Here is a 22,760-nt window from a genome sequence, read left to right on the forward strand (position 1 = left end):
TTATCCACAAGACTTGTTATCCCATCAGAGAGCTAGCAGATTGGTTGGGCATTAGTTGTTCTTCACAAATCCTTGCTGGCTGTTGCCTATTACCTTATTTTCTTCCAGATGTTCGTCAGTTTGTCGATCTGATATTGATCCTGAACAAGATAACGGAGCAGCTCATATGGGACTCAATTAATAGAGAATTAATGGGAGGTACGAAATAATGTCAATCAATATGGATTTAAGGAAAATAAATCTGTCAACTGACTTTTATTTTAAATTAGATTACATGTTTGGCAGATAAAGCTAATAAAGATGATGTAATAGACTTCTGTGGGGACTTGGTACTGCGTAATATTTTGACTAAAAGAACAGAATTATATAAAATTAACATGGTATTACATGGATTAAAAACTAGCTAACTGATAGGCTTCACAATGCAACTACAAATGGGGCAATCATTCAGGAGAGGGGATGTTTCTTGTGGGATCCCAGGAGATTGGTTCTTGGCTATTTAACATTTTTATCAGTGACCTAGAAGAAAACAAAATCCACAATAAATTTTGCAGATGACAGAAAAATTGGAGAGTGGTAAAAAATGAAGAGGACAGGTCACAGATATGGAGCAATCTTAATCACTTAGTAAACTGAGTAAAATCAAATAATATGCCTTTTAATATGCCTTAATGTAAATGCAGGTATTGGGGAAAATATTCAGGCTATATTTGTATATTAGGGAGCTCTATCCTAAGAATCAATGACTCCGAAAAAGACCAGGAGACTCATGATAGATAATAAGCTTTGTTGCTGTGGCTATAAAAGATAATGCAATATCTGGATGCACAAACAGCAGAATCTTGAGCAGAAGTAGGTTATTTTACTTCTGTATTTGACACTGCCCCCAATTCAAGAAGAATGTTGACAGACTGAGTTGCTTTCCAGTTTATCAACCTAGCCAAGAGACAGTATATACATGGAGAACAAATGTGTAATAATGGGCTCTTCTGTCTAGCAGAGAGAGGTATAACGTGACCCAAGCTAGAAGCTGAAGCTAGACAAATGGATAAGGTATACAATTTTAACATAGAGGTTGTGGTGGATTCTCATCACTGGCCATTTTTCAATTTTTTAAGAGACATGATACAGCAATTATTTTGGGGAAATACTATGATCTGTGTTATACAAAAGGTCAGACCAGATTATCACAACGGTTCCTTCTTGTCTTGAAACCCACCAATATGTGGTGTGGGTTTTTTTATTTTTGTTTTCTGGGTTTTCTGAGGGGAAGCAGGGGGTGATTTTGGGGGTTGGGGGTTTGTTTGTTTTTGCTCTCTGAAATTCCACTACCATGAGGCTGATGAAAATTCTAATTTTATTTATAAAAGATTCTACTTGATTAGATTTAAAAAGAAACACCTCGCATTCTAAAAAGAAATGTAATGCAATCAGATTGGGTAACTAGCCCAGACCCTCCTGTCTTCAACGGTGAAAGGCCAAGAAAGACAGAAAAACCTCATTGCACTGAAGTTGGCGTAAGCTTTTGACAAAGTTATGTCAAATTCTGAATAAATCACCACCTCAAAAAGGATCTGAACGTTATTCTTTTCACATATGACAAATACATTAGTTTTTAAGTACACAATCCTAGTTAATATTAATAGAAATTCACATGAAAGCACTGGCAGCACTGATATTGATTTACATATGCAGCGGAAATATCACAGGAAAGATTAAATAGATTAAAAGAATTCAAAACAACATAGTTCTCTACTTCACATCAGAAGCTACACATGCTGCACTCCACAACTTTATAGTCACGAGGCAGATGGCTAATTCAGTTGTTGAGACATACTGCCATTATTTCTACTTCACCCTTATCCATGCTGCAAAACTCACTTCTTATCCTGTGGTTAGCACTTTTCTCTAATTTTTCCTATACCACCATTTCCCCTATCAGCCTGAATTACAAAAGCCCTTACCCAACAGGCCCAGGATCCGCCACTAAAGCAGCCTCTCAGATCTTTCTCCTTTGTACCCCTATGCTGTATAGTCAAGATGTGTATTACTTTTGCTCCAACTGTCAACAGATAGACTAAAGACTAGGGAGGAGCTGGAGAAAGGATAAATATTCCTGTTTGAGACAACCACATAGCACACCAATTTATTCACTGATAAAAATATGAGTTTTCATCTATTTAACCTGTAAAGCATGGCCCCTTAAGACAGAGTATGCGTCCACATCAGAGTACACAATATTCTAGCTTCAGATGCCTATCAGCAGCACCCAGTGTGGCTCAAATTTTAAATTTTAAAATATTTCTTTTTTCTTAAATCAGAATTTCTATCTTACTGGTCAAGTTTCCATCACATTCATCCTTCAGAGAAGTAGCCATGAATCTTTAGAAGTGATATAAGGTAATTCAATGTCACTTTCCAAAAATATTACATCTTTAGAAGCCAGGCAACTTTCAAGAAAGGTCTATGCTTCTTTGGAATGGATCATCAACAGGATAATGGAACCCCACTCCAACAAATAAGAACTTTCAAAAGTGCATCTGCTGCACAGAGGCTGCAAGAGCACCTGAGAGAGTCAGTGAAGAAATATTTTCCCTCTAAACTGGACATCAGTGGACTGAATGAGTTAGATAGGAACAACATAAACATGCTTTTGATTGTAATTCAGACCAGTAAGAGGTTGTGTCACCATGTGCCATGCATTTCTATGTGCCTTCAATGGCTTTGCTGCTGTAGCTCCCAGCCTGGCATATGCACAGCTGGCCTACAATAATGCATGTCACACGCAGGACGTCTGTGTGTCAGACAGCACTAGATCAGGCATGGTGACCCTAACACAGGGATCTGCAACCAAAATAGCAAGAAGAGACATTTTTCAGGTTTGGTTATAAAATCAATAAATACTTCAAGAGCTGCAACGCATGTGAATACGACAGTCCTTAATAAATGACATCAAACCGTACTTTTGTCACCCCTATTTTAAGAACAGTGCGCACACACAATAATTTGTAATGTGCTCCATGTAAATATTTGACCCTTTTCTTTGAAGTTGCTTACACGTACCCTACTGTCTACACACACCCTACTTCGCAGTTAAACTTCAAAGTAGGGCACTACTCCATTCCGGGGAATAGAGTAAGGACTTCGAAGTTGCGCTCCCTACTGATCTATACTGTCAAATGTCTTCTGAAAATCAATGAAGCAATTGTAGATGTTCTTGTTCTTTCATCGATCTTTCTCCACCATCAATCTTAGTGCCAATATCTGCTGAATGGTACTTCTATCTTTCCTGAACCCTGCTTGCTCGTCCACTAGATGTTCTTCTGTTTGTGATCTCAGTCTGTCAGTATCATCAGCAGCACCTTGCCTAGATGACTCATTAGGGCAACAATTCTGTAGTTCTTGCACTCCAATGTACTTCCTTCCTTGTGTATTGTCACTAGCACGGACCTTGTCCATTCCTTAAGTACCTTCCCTTCTTTCCATGTTATATTATGTAGTCTGTGTATTTCCTGATCATACTTTCTTCACCATATTTGATCATCTCTCCTGTGACCTTATATCCAGGGCTCCTGTTCTTCTTTAGTCGTTTCACTGCTCCTCCTACTCCTCCTTCGAAATATTGGTCTTACTCTCAATACTCCACAGAAATATCTTTTTCATTTCTTCAATCAGTCCCTCTGAGATACGCAGATCCAACTGTACTTTTTACAGATCTTTGCAACATCCCATCCTTTGCTGCACAACCTTCTACTTGTTCATGAGCACCTCGTCATTCTCATCTTTGATTGCCATCTGCTTTGGCTGCCACTTCCCATTAATATTTCTGGTGATTTTATCCCCCTCCCTGGTCTTACACTCACCATAGTACCACTCTGTATCTTCACCTCCTACTCTAACCATTTTGCCTTACCCTTTCTAGCTGCTCCCCTTACCTCATTGCATTTCTGCCCTCTTGGAAACATCCCTTCTGATCTTCAACACTCTTTTCTCTTGGGCCAACTTCAGAGTCTCACTTCTTATTGATCGTCTCTTCTTCTGGAACATTCTGCTCAATTGCCTCTTCTATCCCTGTGACTATCCCTTCGACTCTCTTATTTAGGTCTTTCTCTGTGCCTGCATTCCTAATCTTCTCTTCAAGTGCTGCTCTGTACACGTTCCCTATTTCTTCCTTGCCTAGCGTTGCCATCTCTCTTCTTTTCTTAAACAGCACCTTACACTTTCTCTTGAGTTTCATCTTAGTATCTGCAATCACTAGACTGTGGTCCGAGTCTTTAGCCGCTCCTTGGAAAGTTTGGCATTGCGGTACTGATATTACCCATTTTCTTCTTATCAAGACCACATCTATCATGTGAATTGATTTCACATCATTTGATTGCCAGGTCTACTTCTTATAGAACTTTTGTTGGAATCCCATGTTACAGATCACCATCTCTTGCTCCACAGCAAACTCTAGCAGTTTCTTGCCTCATTTGTTTTTTTTCCATATCCAAACCTTCCCATGACTCTCTCCCAACCTTCGTTACCTGTTCCAATCTCCTCTGATGATCAACACACCTCTCTTCTGTATCTCTTCCAGCATCTTTGTCAAGTCTTTATAGAATAGCTCATCTCTTCAGCTGTAATATCCGAAGTGGGTTCATACACCCGAACAACCAACAGGTTGAAAGGTTTTGCTTCGAATCACGCTACCAGCATTCTTGCACTCACTTGTTTGTATCCTTACAATGCTCCTCTAACTCTTTTGCTACGAAGGAATCTGACTCCTGCCTCATGCTTTGTTTTGTTCCCTGACCAAATGACTTTGCAACCACACATCTCTCCCAGTACAAGCATATCGCATCGGTATCTCTCCACCTCCTTGCGAAGCAGTTATAATTTTCCAGTTACCCAGAGTGTTCGGAGGTTCCACATTCCAACTGACAGTGTGTGTGTTAGTTCTTATGGTAGCCAACTTATCAATCCAATCCCAATTGCTCAATTGTTGCCATTGACCAAGCCGGTTATCTTTTATCAGTTAGTCATACTAGCATCAGATTTCATTTGTATTATTGTTTCACAATCAGCGCATTGACACTTATCTGACCAACCCTCCTCCTTTATCCAGGCTTGGGACTGGCATGGAACCCCAAGAGGCTTTATGGCAGAGTTTCTAGTGGCAATGACTACCACAAATTAATTGACGATCAAAAGGTGGTCAGTTTAGGAGCATAGTGTATAGCATGAGTCAGCAAAATTTTTTAGATCAGGGAGGGAGAGTGGGAAGCTCCAGGACTGCAGAAAGAGTTTGCAGAGCTGAGCAAAATCCAGGACATTTCAGATTTTGTAAAAACCCGGACAGACAAAGAGTTAACTGGATGCATGGTAATTGTAATTCCAGCATCAGGAGCTGCAGAGTCAGTGCTCAGAGCTGCAAGTGACTCCTCAAAGAGCCACACGCAGCTCTAGAGCTACAGGTTGCCGCCCTCTGTCTTAGCAGCTTGTCTAGAGTCCACAGAATTACTCTGACTTTCACCAGTCTTCACTGCAAGCAGAAAGGTGACCCAACCTACACGTAGTCCCAGATTTATTCAGAACAATGCATCCTGAAGTGTCCCACCCTCACCTGGACCACTAATAAATAAATAATGTCAGTTGCTCCTTTAAAGAAAGGAAAGAACATTACAGCTTATTAACCTAACCCATGGTAGTAGACCCTTCAATCTCAGCTCTGAGTAGGTCTATAAAATATAAGGCCTTTTTTACTAAACACAGGTTAAGTTATACTAAATAAACAGAATGAAGTTAAAAAGGGATACAAACCAATTAAAGTAAAAATGCATCTAAAAATTCCAAAACAATCTGAAGGAAGTTGCTGACTTTGTTCAAGATGACTTCTCAATCAGTCTTTATTCTTTCGAACCATAACTCACTTCCCTCGGCCAGGATCTTTTATAGGAGTACAAGGTGATGGCTTTCCTTGTCTTCCAAGGTGAAAGATCTGAGCCTAAGCAGGTTTTTCACCTATACTCACTCCATAGAGACTTGAACCCCTCCTTGGTTAAAGTACCCATCCTTCTCAGCTTGCAAGATCTCTGTCCCCTTGTATATGTCTAGCGATGGATAATTTACACAGACGGCCAGTGAACTGCTGCAACTTTTCTTCCTGTCTGGGAGAGATGTGTTTTCCCCATTGAACATAGACTAAAAGCCTAATATGAACAAGTATTCCTAGTTCTTAATGTACTATTAATACATACAGTTTATAGGTTCAATCACCAGGCTTTGTTAAAACACCTCACTTAATAAACTTCTATAATACAGTAATTCATTCAGTTGCTTATCACCTGAGGTTCAGTCTCTCTGTTTTCATAGACCAGATAAGAAAACAGGCATTATGGGAAGATGTGCAAAATTACAGAAACTTTCATTATATGCCTCTGATTGTCACTTACTCATTTCTCACATTAGACTGACTTTTCCAGGCTTCTTTAGAGCCCAGTAGTAATCCCTCTATGCCTCAGATTAAGCGAAAGTAATAGTTATTTTTCAATTAAGAAGGCAAGACACACATATTCTCTTTTTTTCAAAGACTACCATGACTGTTTACAACACTCAAAAGAAGGAGATTATTAAAACCATCAAACTTCATGTGCTATTATTCCATAGTCAGAAAGAATCAGTTTACAAATGTGAAAAAATGAGGACTCAAGAAAGTGATTAAAAAGCCACTTTCATATCAGAAAAAAAGTTTTTAGTTACATTATTGCCACATTGTGGAACTTCACAGTTCTGCAGCTGGGCTTTTCCTGTATCTACAGTCAATTTACAGCAAAATTAAATAGTTACCAAAAAAATCAACAAACTAAAACCATTATATCATTCCTATACAATTTCTGATAAAATTAATACACAAAAATTTACTTATTTAATACAACAATACAGCTACTAATATAAATGTAAACAAATCAGACAATCACTTAAGGTTCTTACAATACACTAACATATACACACACCAGATTTAATTGCATTCCTTACACAACTGCATTCCTTATGTCTCTATACATTAATAAGACCTACAAAGCTCTTCTTGGACAAATAAAATTTATTGTTAACACATGTCAATCTCGCTGTAACAAAACTATACAGTTCTGTAACATGATAAATGAATTTAGAATACCTTGTCATGATACTGGTATTCTATATCCCTCAAAATTGCTCTAAATCATTCACTTTTTAACTTCATAATTCGGTAGAAATGAACTCTCACTTTCGAAGATGACAAGTTTCAGAGGGGTAGCCTTACAAGGTGAGTTCCAGCCCATGAAAGCTTGTGCCCAAAGAGATTTCTTAGCCTTTAAGGTGACACAGGACTTCTCATTGGGTTTTTTATTTTTTAGAAGATAAGGTTTTCCCACATCCCAGAGGCACCATTTTGACACCAAAAATATCAAGTGCTGGTAACTATTTAAAAGATATCAAGTTTACAACAAATCAGACAGGCTTGCAAAAATACAAATACAAATGTTGACTATGACAAGTATCTATTAGGAGAGGTGCACTATGGCATCTGACCAAAGACAGATCTGCTATTAATAGTACACAAAAAGCTGTATCAAACATCCAGGAAAATAATCAATGATAGCAGACAGCACTACATATTTTTACCTACATTTTCAGGATAGTACACAAGATGTGAATTTTAAAATATTCTGAAATTGAGAATGCAGTCACCTGAGTATATTATAACCTCTCTGTATTATACATAGCACCCTACTACTTAGTTTCAGCATTACAGGATTATATGGTTTGGTTTGGTTTGGTTTGGTCTGCTTTATTTAGCAGACCTGGGGTACTAGTGATAAATGCTTCGAAAATCCAAAAATGCTCATGAGCTTTCAGTACCACAGCCATAGCTTAGTTATACCAGGTTTTCACATTTATCTATATGTTACATCTGAGTCTGTATTCCTGGAAGGATACCAGAACTCAGAGCAGGTGCATCGCTGGCGCCCCCTAATGACATAATAATCATTCCCTTTCTCTAAACTCAATCACATAAACAAATACACCACAGAGGAAATAAGCACAAAAGATAAGTAGATGAATATTGAGATATTTGTTTCCTGATTATTTACTCACAGCAAAACTATAAAATGAGACCCTAGAAGCCTACTGTTTTGCTGACTGCCTCAAAAACCAAAACAAAAATTAAAATATTATATAAATAAATAAATAATAATTTAAAAATAAAACAAGCACAGAGTTCAACTGGATTTCCAGCACAGACAAACACTGTCCAGGCTCGAAAATCCGAAAGGACTACGGTTCCAAGCAGGTGTTTCACCCCACACAAAGACCTCGTGCTGTTTATATTGTTATTTTTTTTACAGGGCAGCCCTTCAACGCACATGGGAGCTGGGGGCAGCGCCCCAACACGGCCCCCTGCGTTGCCTACTGTACCCGCAAGGCGATGGGGGCTGGGGGATGCTGTGGTGCGGCTGGGAACGGAGGGATGAGGGCATTGCTGCACACGTTCCTGTTTTCTACAGGCGGAGGCACAACAGCAACAGCCCCACCCCCGCATCCCGCCGCCCCCAGCCCGCCGCGACCCTTCGCGCGACAGCAAGTTTAGGGGCCAACGCCCGCCCGCCCGCGGCGCGGGAGCCGGAGCTGCTCAGAGGAGGGGCAGCCCCCTCCCCGCCTCCGCGCCGCGCGGGGTCCGCTCGGGAGGCAGACCCGCGCCCGATACGCAAGGGGGCAGCTCCGCAGCCCGCTGAGGGGGCGGAAGGCGGCCGGGGGTCGGCAAAGGGAAAGAGGATGTCGGCACCTACCCACGCCGTATTTCTCCTCCTCGGTCGGGGTCCACATGCTGCTGCCGGCGGCGGCCGCCGCGGCTCCCCCCTCATGGAGCGGAGGCGGTGCCCGCAGCTGACAGCGGGGCCGCCGCTCCGCACAGCCCCCAGGGCACGGCAGTATCTCTCCCCTCGCTATCGCCGGGGTCAGGTGCGGGGGCGGCGGGCTCCTGTTCCCCGCTGCTCCGGCGGGGAGCCGCCGCGGCAGGTGCTGGATCCCTCCGCGCTCGGTGGTCCCCTGCGCGGCAATGGCAGCGGCGGATGTTGGGTCGTGCAGTCCGGCCCCTGGGCTGCAGGGGTCCCCACGTCCCTCCCTCAGGTCACTCTGATGCGCTCCAGCCTCCGCGCCGCCGCCGTCGTCGTCGTCGTAGCCAAAGGACTGCCACTGCCTCAGACCCCCCCACGTCCACATCGCGCGCATGCGCTGACACCTCCCCTCGCCCGCTCGCGCTGCCGGGGCCCGCGGTACCCGCGGCGCAGAGGGGCCCGAAAAGGGCGGGAAGCGGGTCACCCGCGCGAGGCTTGGTGGGGTCTCGCGCCTTTCTAGTTCCTGAGGGGAGGAAAAGACAACGCTCCCAGCGGCTGGGGCTGCGCGGGGTAAAGACACGTTTCCTCTCTGCTGCTGCACCTCACGGCCCAGGCGCCAGCCAAACAGCGGGGTTGGAGGGACCAGCAACCCCCCTCCCCGCCCAACGGCGGCTGCCCCTTCGTGCACAGCCCCCCGCAACGTCACATTTACGGTGGCGATCCAAAACCGCTGCAGCTGGGGGCCGTTATTTTTCTTTGGGGGAGGGGGGCGGGTTCCGCCCGCTCGTGGGGGAGCCCGGAGACTGGAGCTGTCCGACTTAGCTCAGTCGGCTTTGTAAACTTCGGCGCGGTGTTTGTAAACGAAGCTGCCGCGTCATCTAATACAGTTACCAGCGCTTCTCCAGCACGGACCGCGTCAGAGCCACAGGCACGTTGTGTCACTGCTACAGGGCTGTCGCCTAATCATGGTTACAGCTGCCCTGCAGCGGGGCTAGCTAGTTAACCTGCTCCCTTCCAACAGTACTGTGAGGGAGAAGTTGTATACAAGTATGTACCTCAACTAACAATTAAGCACCATCCAACCCTTCCCCTACCTTTCAAGTTATGACACTTTAATAGGCACATGCCCTATATGGCCTCTGTCAGCTCACATTTATATTGTTGATTTCTTCTTAGAGTACCTAAGAACATAACGGCAACACCGAGTCAGACCAAAGGTCCATTCAGCCCAGTATCCGGGCTGCCGACAGTGGTCAATACCAGGTGCCCCAGAGGCAGTGGAGCGAACAGGTACTGATCAAGCGATCTCTCTCCTGCCATCCATCTCAAGCCTCTGACAAATGGGCTAGGGACACCATTCCTTACCCATCCTGGCTAATGGCCATTAATGGACCTAACATCCATGAATTTATCTAGCCCTTTTTTAAACCCTGTTATAGTCCTAGGCTTCACAGCCTCTTCTGGCAAGTAGTTCCACAGGTTGACTGTGTGATGGGTGAAGAAGAACTTTCTTTTACGTTTGTTAAACCTGCTGCCCAAAGTGCTTTTCCAACTTAAATGCATAATAAAAGCTCCCTCATGTTTCAGGCAAATGACAGCAGAGAGCAGGCTACGTAACAGCAAAGGGAATTGTGCCCACACACAGAATCATAGAATCATAGAACAATAGAGCTGGAAGAGACTTAAAAAGCCATCATGTCCAGTCACCTGCCTTAGGCAGGACCAAACCCATCAGATCAGCCCAGCCAGGGCTTTGTCAAGGTGAGACTTAAACACCTCCAGGGATAGAGACTCCACTACTTCCCTGGGTAGACCATTCCAATGCTTCACCACCCTCCCAGTGAAAAAGCTTTTCCTAATGTTCAACCTGGACCTTCCCAACTGCAACTTGAGACCATTGTTCCGTGTTCTGCCATCTGTGACCTCTGTGAACAGCCTCCCTCTAGCCTCTTTGCAACTTCCCTTCAGTAAGTTGAAGGCTGTTATCAAGTCCCCCCTCAGTCTTCTCTTCTACAGACTAAACAGTCCCAATTCCCAAGTCATATGCTCCAGCCCCCTAATTATTTTGGTCGCCCTCCACTGGACCCTCTCCAGTGTATCCACATCCTTCCTATAATTGCAGGCCCAGAACTGGACACAGTACTCCAGATGCGGCCTCACCAAAGCCAAATAAAGAGGAATAATCGCTTCTCTGGATCTACTGGCAATGCTCCTCTTGATGCAACTTAATATGCCATTAGCCTTCTTGGCTACAACAGCACACTGTTGACTGATGTCCAGCTTCTCATTCACTACAACTGCCAGGTCCTTTTCTGCAGAACTATGACTGAGCCAGTTGGACCCCAGCTTGTAACAATGCTTGGGATTCTTACGGCCCAAGTGCAGGACTCTGCACTTGTCCTTATTGAACATCATCAGATTTCTTGCAGACCAGTCTTCCAATTTGTCTAAGTCACTCTGGACCCTATGCCTACCCTCAGCATATCTACCTCTCCCCCTAGCTTAGTGTCATCCGCAAACTTGCTGAGGGTGCAATCCAACCCCTCATCCAGGTCACTGATAAATATGTTGAAGAAAACAGGACCCAGAACCGAACCTTGGGGCACTCCACTAGAAACAGACTGCCATCCCAACATAGAGCCATTGATCATTACCTGCTGGGTCTGACCTTTTAGCCAGCTTTCTAGCCATCTACTGTCCATTTATCCAATCCACATTCCTTTAACTTGCTGACAAGAATATTGTGGGAGACCATATCAAAAGCTTTGCTAAAGTCAAGATAAATCACATCCATTGATTTTCCCCTATCCACAGAACCAGTTATCTCATTGTAGAAACTAATCCGATTGGTCAGGCATGACTTGCCCTTCATGAATCCATGCTGACTATTCCTGATCACTTTCCCCTCCTCCAAGTGCCTCAAAATGACTTCCTTGAGGAGCCCCTCCATGATTTTTCCAGGGACTGATGTAAGACTGACTGGCTTTTAGTTCCCTGGATCATCCTTCTTCCCTTTTTTAAAGATGGGCGCTACATTTGCCTTTTTCCAATCATCCAGGATCTCTCCTGATCTCCACAACTTTTCAAAGATGATGGCCAAGGGCTCATCAACGACATATGCCAACTCCCTCAGAATCCTCAGATGAATTAGGTCTGGGCCCATGGGTTTATGTATGTTTAGCTTTTTTAGATAGCTCCTAACCTGTTCTTTCCCCACCAAAGGCTGTCACCTTCATCCCACAGTGCATCACACCCTAGAATAAATGTTTACTTAAAAGAACAAGAGGGTTATTCCCATGCTTAATGTGTTTTTTTTTTTTAATTTCTCATCTGAAAAGCTTCACAGTAAATGTCATATTCCAATGTATCTACTTTACAAGAATAAGCCAAGATGACTACCAGGATAAAAACTTGTTGCTCCCAGGAATCTCAATCCCTTATGGTGTTATGCTGTGGATCAATGGTGGGCCCCATGCAGCCCATCAGGGTACTATGCACAGCCCCCATTTTGTTCACTATTGCTCATGCACCGTGTTTCCGGATTCTGCTGATTTCCATCTGGGTCATTTTTTTCATACTGGTTTTACTAATGTGACACACATGTAAGGCAAAGGCACATGAAGTGAGGTGCATGCTGACTGCACACATTAGGTGTGTCTACACTACAGAGTTCTGTCGACAGAAGTCACTGTTGACAGATATTTCCCAACAGAACTTCTGTCTACAGAACATGTCCACAGCTAACAGGGGCTCCCCCTGTCAACAGAGCGTGGCCAGACTGCCCAGCCCCTTGTTGACAGAACAGCCAACTAGAAGGTCTGCAAACAGGGCTGCCTGGTGAACCAGAAACCCCCTCTGTCGACAGAGGGCCCCCTCAGAACATCTACACTATTTTTCTGTTGACAGAGGTGCTATGCCTCAAACTTTCAAAACATAACTCTACCGATAAAAAGGTTGCGTTCTATCAACAGATTCTAAACAGAACATATTAGAAGTGTTGATGCTCCCTAGTTTTGTCAACAGAAGGCCTCTTCTGTCAACAAATCTTTGTAGTGTAGACACAGCTATTGAGTGTAAAAGCTGTGCACTCTCTGAATCCAGTCAAAGCCCTGCTACAGTTCAGTTGGTGCAGCCGACAAATTCTAACTATGCACATGCAGTTAGCAAAACTAACTTATCGTAGGAGACTATCTTGGTTACAAGAGTCTGGCATCCCATTGAGAGGAAGACAGGCCACTCACCTGGCCCACTCACTAACCAAGGTTCCTCCTTGCTGCTATAGATGTTTATGTGATACAGTGACTACCATATGAATATTCATGATCTAGGAAGGCATATTCTGAGAATTCAGGCATCATGGATGTTCAAATTCGTATTCAGTACTTCAATCCTGGTACAAATGCCTAATACAAATTTCATGAGGAAATTCACTATTTTTGAATATTATTCTCCTCATATTAACTTTAACATTGATGTTATTCCCTATTCAGTAGCTTAATAGATTGAACTTGTATTTCCATTTTGCACTCCTATTCTCAACAAGAGATTCTTTAGGATGGGACTTAAAGGACTTTTATCCTACGGGGTAATGGAAAGTTTTCCAAGTACAGTAAAACCTACCAAGAGCAACAATGTATATAAATGAGCAAACGTGATCTCTTAAAAGAGGTGGTGCCTCTTCACAGGTTTGCAGACCAGAGAGCAGTGGTATTCCTTGGTTTCTGCAAGAAGTCAGTCAGTCATGACAGGGAATCTCTCTTTAGAAGAGGTCTCTAAGGCAGCTTTTATTGTAATTTTTAGGGACTGGAAAAGAAAAAAAACACATTTGCATTGTTTGATGAGTAATTGATGAAAATCACTATTTCTCTGATATGTATGTCTTTAAAAAAACAAACATAGTGTGGCAATATTAAAGTTGAGATTGTAGTTGCATTCATCCAAAATTTACATATTCATTACAATATGGACTTTCATAATATAGTTGTCTAACACCAGATAATGCGACACTCTTCTGAAAATTATGTAATCCTGTAATGTGGAGATTTTGAACAGTTTGACAAGTTTTAACTAAAATTAACAGATGTTTATGCAAGTCATTGGAAGAGTAGTTATCTATCATTTGTATTAAGTATTCACCTTCACCTATGACTTCTACTTAACCTCTGATGTAAAAAGATCAGATTGGAATTCTTCAGAGCCTTAAAAGTTCAAGGATATGTCATTTTAGATGTTTCCTAGGATTGCAGTAAATTTTTATCATTTTAATGTCCTGATAATTTAGCTAGTTTTTTCAAAATGTATTGCTCTTAATATAATTGAAGTAAACTGCTCTTTTTGAACAGCTCTTTCAGAAAATATCTGTCACTAAGATGTGTTATATACAATTTCATGGTTACATAGTACTTTCTGTGATATAACATTTTGTTTTATTAAACATGTATTCTTCGATTATGTAATGAAACAATAAAGGTTGCTGAATTGAGCTACTGAGCTGAGGTTGCCATAGAAACCATCATTATGAATTTTCTGACTTTTGTGCAATTAAATTTTCAACAGTGACAAGATACTGACAGCATTTGATAAGAGTACAAATACAAAAGCCAATAGAGAGGCATGTGTTCTTACATTCTTGATTTAGAAACTAAAGCTATTTTATCAAACCTTACTGTACACATAAATGTAAGTACATGTATTTGCATTAGTTTTGTTTCTTACTTTCCTGAGAAACTCTCAGGCTAGGGCTACTCTGTAGCCCTATCTAGAAATAACCTAAGCAATCTGTGTTGCGCAAATTGCTTAAGTTATTTGGAGGTAACTTATTTCAAACTGAGTGCCAGCTACACAGCACCAAAGTTCAAAAGAAATACCTCTTTCAAACTTCCTGCTATCCCTCTCACAACAAATAGTAGCAGGAATTAATTTTGAGCTATTTCAAGCACAGTGTTTGGTTGTGGGGTTTCTATTTCAGGATACAAAATATAAAAAATAATAAAGCAGATAACTGTATATTCAAATATCAAACATTTACTATACTTGCAATTTTGTTTTTGTCACTAATGAAAATAAAATGAGAGAGAGGATCAGGATTCAGACAGGAAAACCTATTGTGTGTCAAAGCTCGGATCACCTCCCCTTCCAGCCCTAGAATTCTATGATTGGCACAGCTTTTTGTAGAGAGTTGACACTATGCTTCCTTCTCTGATGCCTGGATCAAATGAGGGCTATCCACTCCTCTATATGCATTACATTAAATTTCAAAATTTGAAATAATTTCTGTTTAATACTTTAATGTAGAGAGAACATAAGTAAATGCAAGTATAATAAATTCACAGTATTGCCTAGGATTCTTTGGTCTTTTAGACCTTGATTTGAAAAAAAGATTAAAGATCACACCAAACAAATACATTTTATGATATCAGAAAGATGTAATATTTTGTTTTCCAATTACTATAAAAGAAAATTTTTCTGAAATTTCATGTGTGTGCCATCAATAATGGAGAAATTCTGGCAAATGCTATTCTTGCCTGATTTTTGCATTTCCTCTGTTAGGAAATGTAGTGTTCTCGCTGCAGCAGATTGCACGGTGATAAAAAGAGAAATCATAAAAGATTAATTAGCAGTTTTCTGACAAATGGATACTATTTTGTTTTTATTTCTTGTAATATTTTAGGATATGAGGGATTTTGTGTATTCAGGAGAGATCATGGCAAACTGTTAGCATTTAGCCTCTTTCAAGTAGCAGAGTTCAGAAATCTTTTTTTAATCTGGTTTGATTCTTACCATCTAGTTGTTTGTTTTCTTGAAGAGATGTTTCATTTTATTCCATTAATTTTGTTCCAATTGACATAAGCCTTTGAGAGCTAGTTTTATTGCATCTTAAAATACAACCAGGTTAGCATTCCAGAGCTTGACAACTAGTGCCAGTTAAGACACTTAGCCCAATACTAGCATATCTTTCTACAATTTAACACAGAGTAATGAATTTCTAAAAGTGCTTTCTCTAATGCTACTGCCTTGTTTCAGGGAAAATTGAGTGTTAGTTCCCCTCTCCTAACACTAGCGAGCCAATACACTTCCTGGAACTGGTGGTTGTAGAACAACATTTATTATATACCTTTATTTTGGTAACAATGTTCAGCTGTTCAACAAGGGTGCAGCAAATTTATTTCATTTACATTGGTTTAAAGATCAAACAAGTATACCTTTCTGTTATTGTGCTGTTAGCCTCTTTGTTCCATATGCTAGTCACATCACCCTTACAAGTTAAATATTCTGTGGTCATTATTTTTAGAAGAATCCTGCCTTGCCTTACCTTAGCTGGTACGGCAAATGTTTGGGCACCATACATTTTGTTAGACTTTCAATAGATCAGAATAAGGTGATGTTACTTTCGCAAATCCCTTCAAAATACAGGATATTTCACCCACTTCAGTCAAAGCAGTAGAATAAACACACACAAAAAAGAGTAAGGAGCTCTCCATGGTGCTGGCCTGCAATAGTAAATTATCTCTACATGAAGAACTGTGTCGTCTGTATTATGGTGATGTCATGTTTGCACACTGTTCCTTCTCTATTGTACTTCTACCAGAGACCTACTGTATTCAAACAGAGTTATTATATTTATAGTATTAGTCACTGATTTTATGAGACATTTTAGACACAAAACATGACAAGCAAAAAGACCTCTGGGTTTAAAATTAAAATCCTCTCAATTTTTAAAATAGGTGCTAGGAGAAGTACTTTTCAAAAAAAAACCAGACAATATGCTTCTTAGATGAAAACAAATTTAACATAAATACAATTGTAATTTAAAATGAAGAAAATTTAAGCCTCACCTGAAATTTTATCAATCAGCCAACACAGGTTGCTGGGCAATAGAATCACTGGCTGAGAACTAGATGCCACCTTCAGTTTCCAAAGTATAATTAAGGTGTAATCCCATATACACCTAAAATTGAAGTGACAGACATTTGGATGGCAATAGTAAGGCCTGTACCAAAGAGAAAGATTAAAATGCTTGACCAGACGCAGATGGGGGAAAAAAAAAATCTTATCCTACTACTTTATGACCATCATGCTATAGATGTGACACTTAATAAGACTCACAGATTTCAAGCTTGATTGAAAAACAGGTCACACTTCTTCAGTCAGAAGAGCAAGCTGAAGCTCTGCCTTACCTCCTAGGTTTTTCTTCCAACCCGTGAACAAGTCCTCTCTGGATTGAGCTTCGGCCAGTTTGCGCTCACCCACGCCCCAATCACTATCCATCACTAGGAAGCAACTCAGCTGCACCTTTATAGTTAGTTGAAATGAAAAGAGAGCGCAGAGCGAAATTATCATCTCAAAACAACCTCAGCCTGTGCCTCCTTAGTAACCTTCCTCATAGTCCCATGCTCACAAGAGGGAAGATATGTAAAACCTGATGGAACATCACACAAAAGAATCACAGGACACAACAGCTTCTACCTTTAGCTATTCTTTGGAATCTGAGAGAAAAAGATGAAGCCCCAGAAGACAATCCCATCTATTCCTGCTCAGCTTGACAAATGAATCAACACATTGTGACCAATGGCAACAAAGGTCTTATCAAAGGCAGCTGCTTGATCAAACAATAATAGCATGAACACCTCACTTTCACCTGCTATCAGCATGAGACAGTTAATGAGTGCAGCCTTATTGCCAAAATTTCATATAACACAAGAGTGACAAGGCCATCTAATACACCTAGATACTCCAAATTGCCTCACCATAATTGTTTTTGCTCCATGCTTTTAGTCAAAAGTAGATTAGTTATAGGACTATAGTTGTTCTTAAGGGTGCTCAGTACTCAGCCCTCAGGGGTGGCTGACAATCTCCTCTAGCTAAGGAACAAATCTGAATAGCTTCGTCCAGCCAAGAGGGAGATGAGCCTGAAATATGGGTTGCAGAAATAACTTCCCCTAGCATATTCAGAGCTTCAGTGATCAGCTTAGGTACAAATTTAAGCAGTCACCTCAATATACTATTCAGCTGCCATGGATGCAGACAGCTCAGTCCAAATTAGAATGATTTCCCTGCAAAAAAAAAAAAATCTTCACCATGGTAGGTGCTTGAATCAATCCCAGAGGACAAAAATGGGGGGAAAAAATCTACTGTCCAAGATACTGCATCTGCTATGTTAAAGGGCGGGAAAAAAAACTTTTCTCCAGCGGAACATTCTAATAAAATTTCAAGAATTACTTATATGTAGTCAATTACCTCCATCCCAGCAGTTTGCCCTTGTTTGATCTATTGCACATCATCAAAAAGCCAAGACGACATGTGACAATGAAACAAAGGAAGGGGATAACAGGAATCCATCTAACTGATGATGAAAAACAAGATAGAAAGAGGAGGGAAAAGTATTGCACTAATCCATCAATATGATGGGTCTGTCAGAAACAACCAGTACTCCATGAAGCCCTCTGGAAATGCTCCATCACCCTTCAAGAGCAGACCATTAAAAAAGGTTCCATACCTCAACAGAAGAGGTGCTCCCCAGTCATAAAGTGTGGGAGGCAATGATGGATACGTGAAATAGGTGCGGTATTTAGTTCTCCAGTTCCAACTGTGGCAAAGTCCTGAGCTACTCCTTGTGTGTCCTGTTCTTTGTGGCATCTAAAGAAATACCTCAGAGGCTTGCTGCATCCCTTTTGCTCTACCTCCCGGTTTTCCCAAGGGTGGGGCACAACCTATTGAGCCCTTTTCATCACCGCCACAGTCATAAATGGGAGAGGTCTCCCATGGATGTTGGGTCTCCTCCTGACCCTTCCGACCTGCTCTGGAGGGTGTGGGATGGTCTGGGGGGAACCTAGTCCCCTCCCTCTCAATGCATGTTCCAGCCCAGGGACTCCAGGTAGCTGCTGCTAGAGGGGCTGTGTCTCTCAGCCCAAAGTGCACCACCTTCCTCCCTGAGCCACTTCTCCAGATGCTTTCCACAGCACCTTCTACTGCCTGCTGCACTTTCCTCTTGCAGGCTCTCCTCTGCAGGTCTTTCCTCCTTCCTGGTCCATCCCCTTTCTTCCTCCTCCTCCTTACCGGCCGGAAACCTTTTCAAGGGTTCCGTGAGCCTTAATGGGTTGCAGATGGTTCATTAACCCCAGCTGCTGGATTAGCCCTCTGCTGCAGGCTGATCCTGGATGAGCCTCAATCCCTGGGAAACATAAAGGCACTGACCCAACTGCCCACACGCTGCCCTCCATAAGGTTACTATAATCTGTTGTGGGCTGTGATTCCCCACACAACAGCAGGTCCAAACAGTTAGTTCTGATGTGTAAAAGTCCATGTTTTCGGTTGCTTATAATTTTATCACAGTTTAACCAAAAGTTTACATGTTGATTTATTTCAGCATATACATGTTTCTGAGAAAAAGCATAGGAAAAATACATCGCTAAGGTTAAAAATTTATACAGCTACTTAACTGAAAAACTCCAGTGCATCACCTTTGGGAACAGGGACTTACACTTTGTCACAGGAGGTACTTGGTGTCAAAAATGTGTCTTTTGCACCCAAAGCCTCCAAAGTTGGCTCTACATTTTCCAGAAAGATTCATTTGATTACCATCCTGCTATAGATGTGAGACACAATAAAACTCAGTCAAAGGCTTTAGGCACTGAGCTGGCCTTTCTCTGTAATGGTAGGTGGGCAGAGCAAAGGGGCCACACTTGCTCTGAGCACAGGGGTGGAGAAGAGAGAATCTGTCTCTCATGTGCTGCCAATAGTCCTATTGCTGGTGGCCTGGCCAGGAGAGGGAGAATGAGGATGCTGTAAGACTGAAATGCATGAGTGAAGATACAAGCGTGCAGGGATTGAGAGGGTGGATGAGGAATTTGTGATGAGGAAATGGAGTCAGAGATTGGGATGTGCGACTTGAGGTGGGAGGACAGGCTATGGAGATAAGATATGGGGAATGAGAGTGAAACAAGAAGACTGGTTGGTTGGTGGAGGCTGGGACTGTGAAAGGGAGCCAAGGGCATCAGGGAGGATGGGGACTGTGGCAAGGAAAAGCCGGAAGGAAACAGGCTGAGGGTGGGTGAACAGTATATTTCCCTTAGAACAGGGGTCAGCAACCTTTCTGAGGTGAAGTGCTGAAATTTGACCTTTTGTACAGTCTGAGTGCCGGTGACACTTTTTAAAGTCACTAATAGTCATAGTAAACTCTTTCATATCCAACAGCCCCAGGACCAGGACGTTGCTGGACGTTCAAATAGTCTGGATAATAGAAAAGTATACCTAGCAATGCCTAACACTAAAATAAAACAAGATTATATATTAAGAAACAAACAAAAATGAATGCGCAGTACTTTATTTACCAACAACAGTACTATTGTACACTGTAAACTTACAGGCTGTGTCTACCTTAGCTCCCAACTTTGATGGGAGCATGGTAAGTAATGTGTATGGAGAGTACTAATGAAGTGCTGTGGTGCATATGCAGCACTTCACTAAATGAATTCTCCCCTGTGGCAACTCTGAAGTGGCAAAATTCTAAGGAATGAAGGGACTTTGAAGTAGGCCGGGCACTTCGAAGTACCTGCGGGTTAGCCATGGCTACACGCAAGCTGGCCCTTTGAAGTTTGCTGCTTCGAAGTTACTGCAGGGGAGAATTAGTGTAATGAAGTGCTGCATATGCACCACAGCACTTCGTTAGTAATCTCCCAACACCCAACTTACCACGCTCCCTTCAAAGTTGGGAGCTAGTGTAGACACGGCCATACTGTATTTGCTGTGTTGATTTGTATTTACTTTCACTATATTCTACTTATGAAAAATTTAACTCAAATTTACTTCTGGTTAAAACGCCAGTTATTTGAGAGTTCTAGATGATAGAATGCTGGATACGAAAGAGTTTACTGTAGTTACTGCAGCTTCATTAATAAATATATTAAGATGCAGAGCTTTACCATTAGGTGATGGTTGGTAGCGTTAGCTGGTCTTTTTGTTAATCCACAGGCAGCGCAGCTTTGAGCAGGCTCCCGGATGCATTCGGGAGGAGGGTTGGGGCTGAGCTCCTGCCTCATGTGCAAGTGAAAATCATCTCATGTGCACTAGTTGCTGATCCCTGTCTTAGAACCTGGAATAGAACCCACGATCACTGAGTTTCTACACTCCTGTGCTGTCAGGAAATAGCTGTGAAATTCACTAGCAAAATGCCTCATCGGCCACTAGTGGCTGGCTCTTTCAAATTCTGACAGCCCACTGCTGCTAACAGTTACTCGGTTATCTCACGTAGCAGAGGTCTGTGCTGTGCACCTAAAGGACCTTGTGGGAATCAATGTTGTTTCCACCTGATGGAATTCCTTTTGTATTTTTTCCATTTACTTAAATCTGTGAAATTATTTTTTTTTAATTATATTAAAAGGACATTGACACTGCAAGCACTCAAAAGTTAGGAATGCCAGTAGGTTCTTAATTCACCCTGTTTGGGCATATGCACTATAGTATTTTTTCCACAGCATCCTTAATTACTATTCATTACCTGATTCATTCCCAGCAGTGTATGAATCTCTGTTTAGAAGCTCTAAAGAGGCAACTCACCCTATATTTCATGATTTTTTTCCTTGCTTATAGTGCACAGGATAACTTGATTAAGGATTCCAGATATTAAGTATTTGGGTGTTTCTGTGTTTTCAAATATATTTATTTCAGTTAGAACACAGAATATAAACTGTTCAGTGCTCATTTTTTAATTTTTATTACAAATAGTTGCACTGTAAAATGATAAACAAAAATAGTATTTTAATTCACCTTATGCAAATACTGTAGTACATAATCTCTTCTTTGTGAAAACGCAACTTACAAATGTAGGGAGTTTTTTTGGTTATATAACTGAACTCAAAAACAAAGCTATGCAAAATTTTAGAACCTACAAGTCTGTTCAGTCCTACTTCTTGTTCTCCCACTCACTAAGACAGGCAAGTTTTTTGTTTGTTGGGTTTTTTTTGTTTTTGTTTTTTTTAATTATCAGAGATAATGCTGCCAACTTCTTGTTTACCATTTGACCTGAAAGTGAGAACAAGGTATTCTCATGGCACTTTTATAGCTGACATTGTAAGTTATTTACATGCCAGACATGACTTACTTGATTTCGACCCTTGTACTCTAAGTGGAGCACAGGTCATCTACAAGTCTCCTCCACTGCACTCTGTTCAAGACAAAACTTCTAACTGACTCCAGGAGTACCCCAGTTGTTGCCCTTCAGTCTCAGGAAATCTTCTCCACATTGTCCAAAGTTTTGCGTTTTCCTTGCGGGTTCCATGTGAGAGCTTGGTGGACTATGCTGGATGATGGTTTTCTGAGAGTGTGGCCTAGCCATCCCCACTTCCTTCTCTTGATTTGAATTTCAGGTGGTTCTTGTCCTGCTGTGCAGGAGGTGCATCCTTCACATCAAATGGCAAGACTTGAGGAGCTTTGGAGCAGAGCAGGACAAGAACCACATGCCAGACATGCTAAATATTAATATGCCTCTTAATGCTTCACCACTGTTTAATGAGGACACTCATTAAAAATTTTCTTAGTGTAACCCACTGGTGGCAGTAAGACCTCTTAGAAATTAATGAGTCTGATGCAACCTTAGCTAAGGCCATGTAGCTTTTAGCTCATGCATTAGAGCAGAGCAGAGCAGTGTGGTGCACCAGGGTTAGCCTGGAGCAATGCCAGGGGTAATGCTGGCAAACTGCATCCAGCCCCTGAGTGCTTATTACCCACCCCTGCATTTGAGACTCATACACTAAGCTCCAGAGGTCCCAGATTTGTTTCCATCTGCCAACAACTGGGGTCTGATAGCATTAACATTAATTGAATGAATGACTCAACTCCTTGTGTCAGAGGTGGAATTGTGTGTTTCCAGCTTTGTTTTATCTGCATTATGCCATATATTTA

General features: G+C 41.8%; 1 protein-coding gene across 1 annotated transcript in view; it reads right to left on the bottom strand.

Annotated features, from left to right (window-relative positions):
• Positions 1-8,955, bottom strand: part of DOCK3 (dedicator of cytokinesis 3) — a 428,244-nt gene extending 419,289 nt beyond the window's left edge. The window contains exon 1 of the mRNA XM_075006205.1: positions 8,814-8,955. Coding sequence (XP_074862306.1) covers positions 8,814-8,850 — 37 coding nt within the window. The 5' untranslated portion in view covers positions 8,851-8,955. The remainder of the gene's footprint in view (positions 1-8,813) is intronic.
• Positions 8,956-22,760: the final 13,805 nt, after the last annotated feature.

The sequence above is a fragment of the Carettochelys insculpta genome, chromosome 11, assembly GCF_033958435.1.
Source record: "Carettochelys insculpta isolate YL-2023 chromosome 11, ASM3395843v1, whole genome shotgun sequence".
Taxonomy (NCBI): domain Eukaryota; kingdom Metazoa; phylum Chordata; order Testudines; family Carettochelyidae; genus Carettochelys; species Carettochelys insculpta.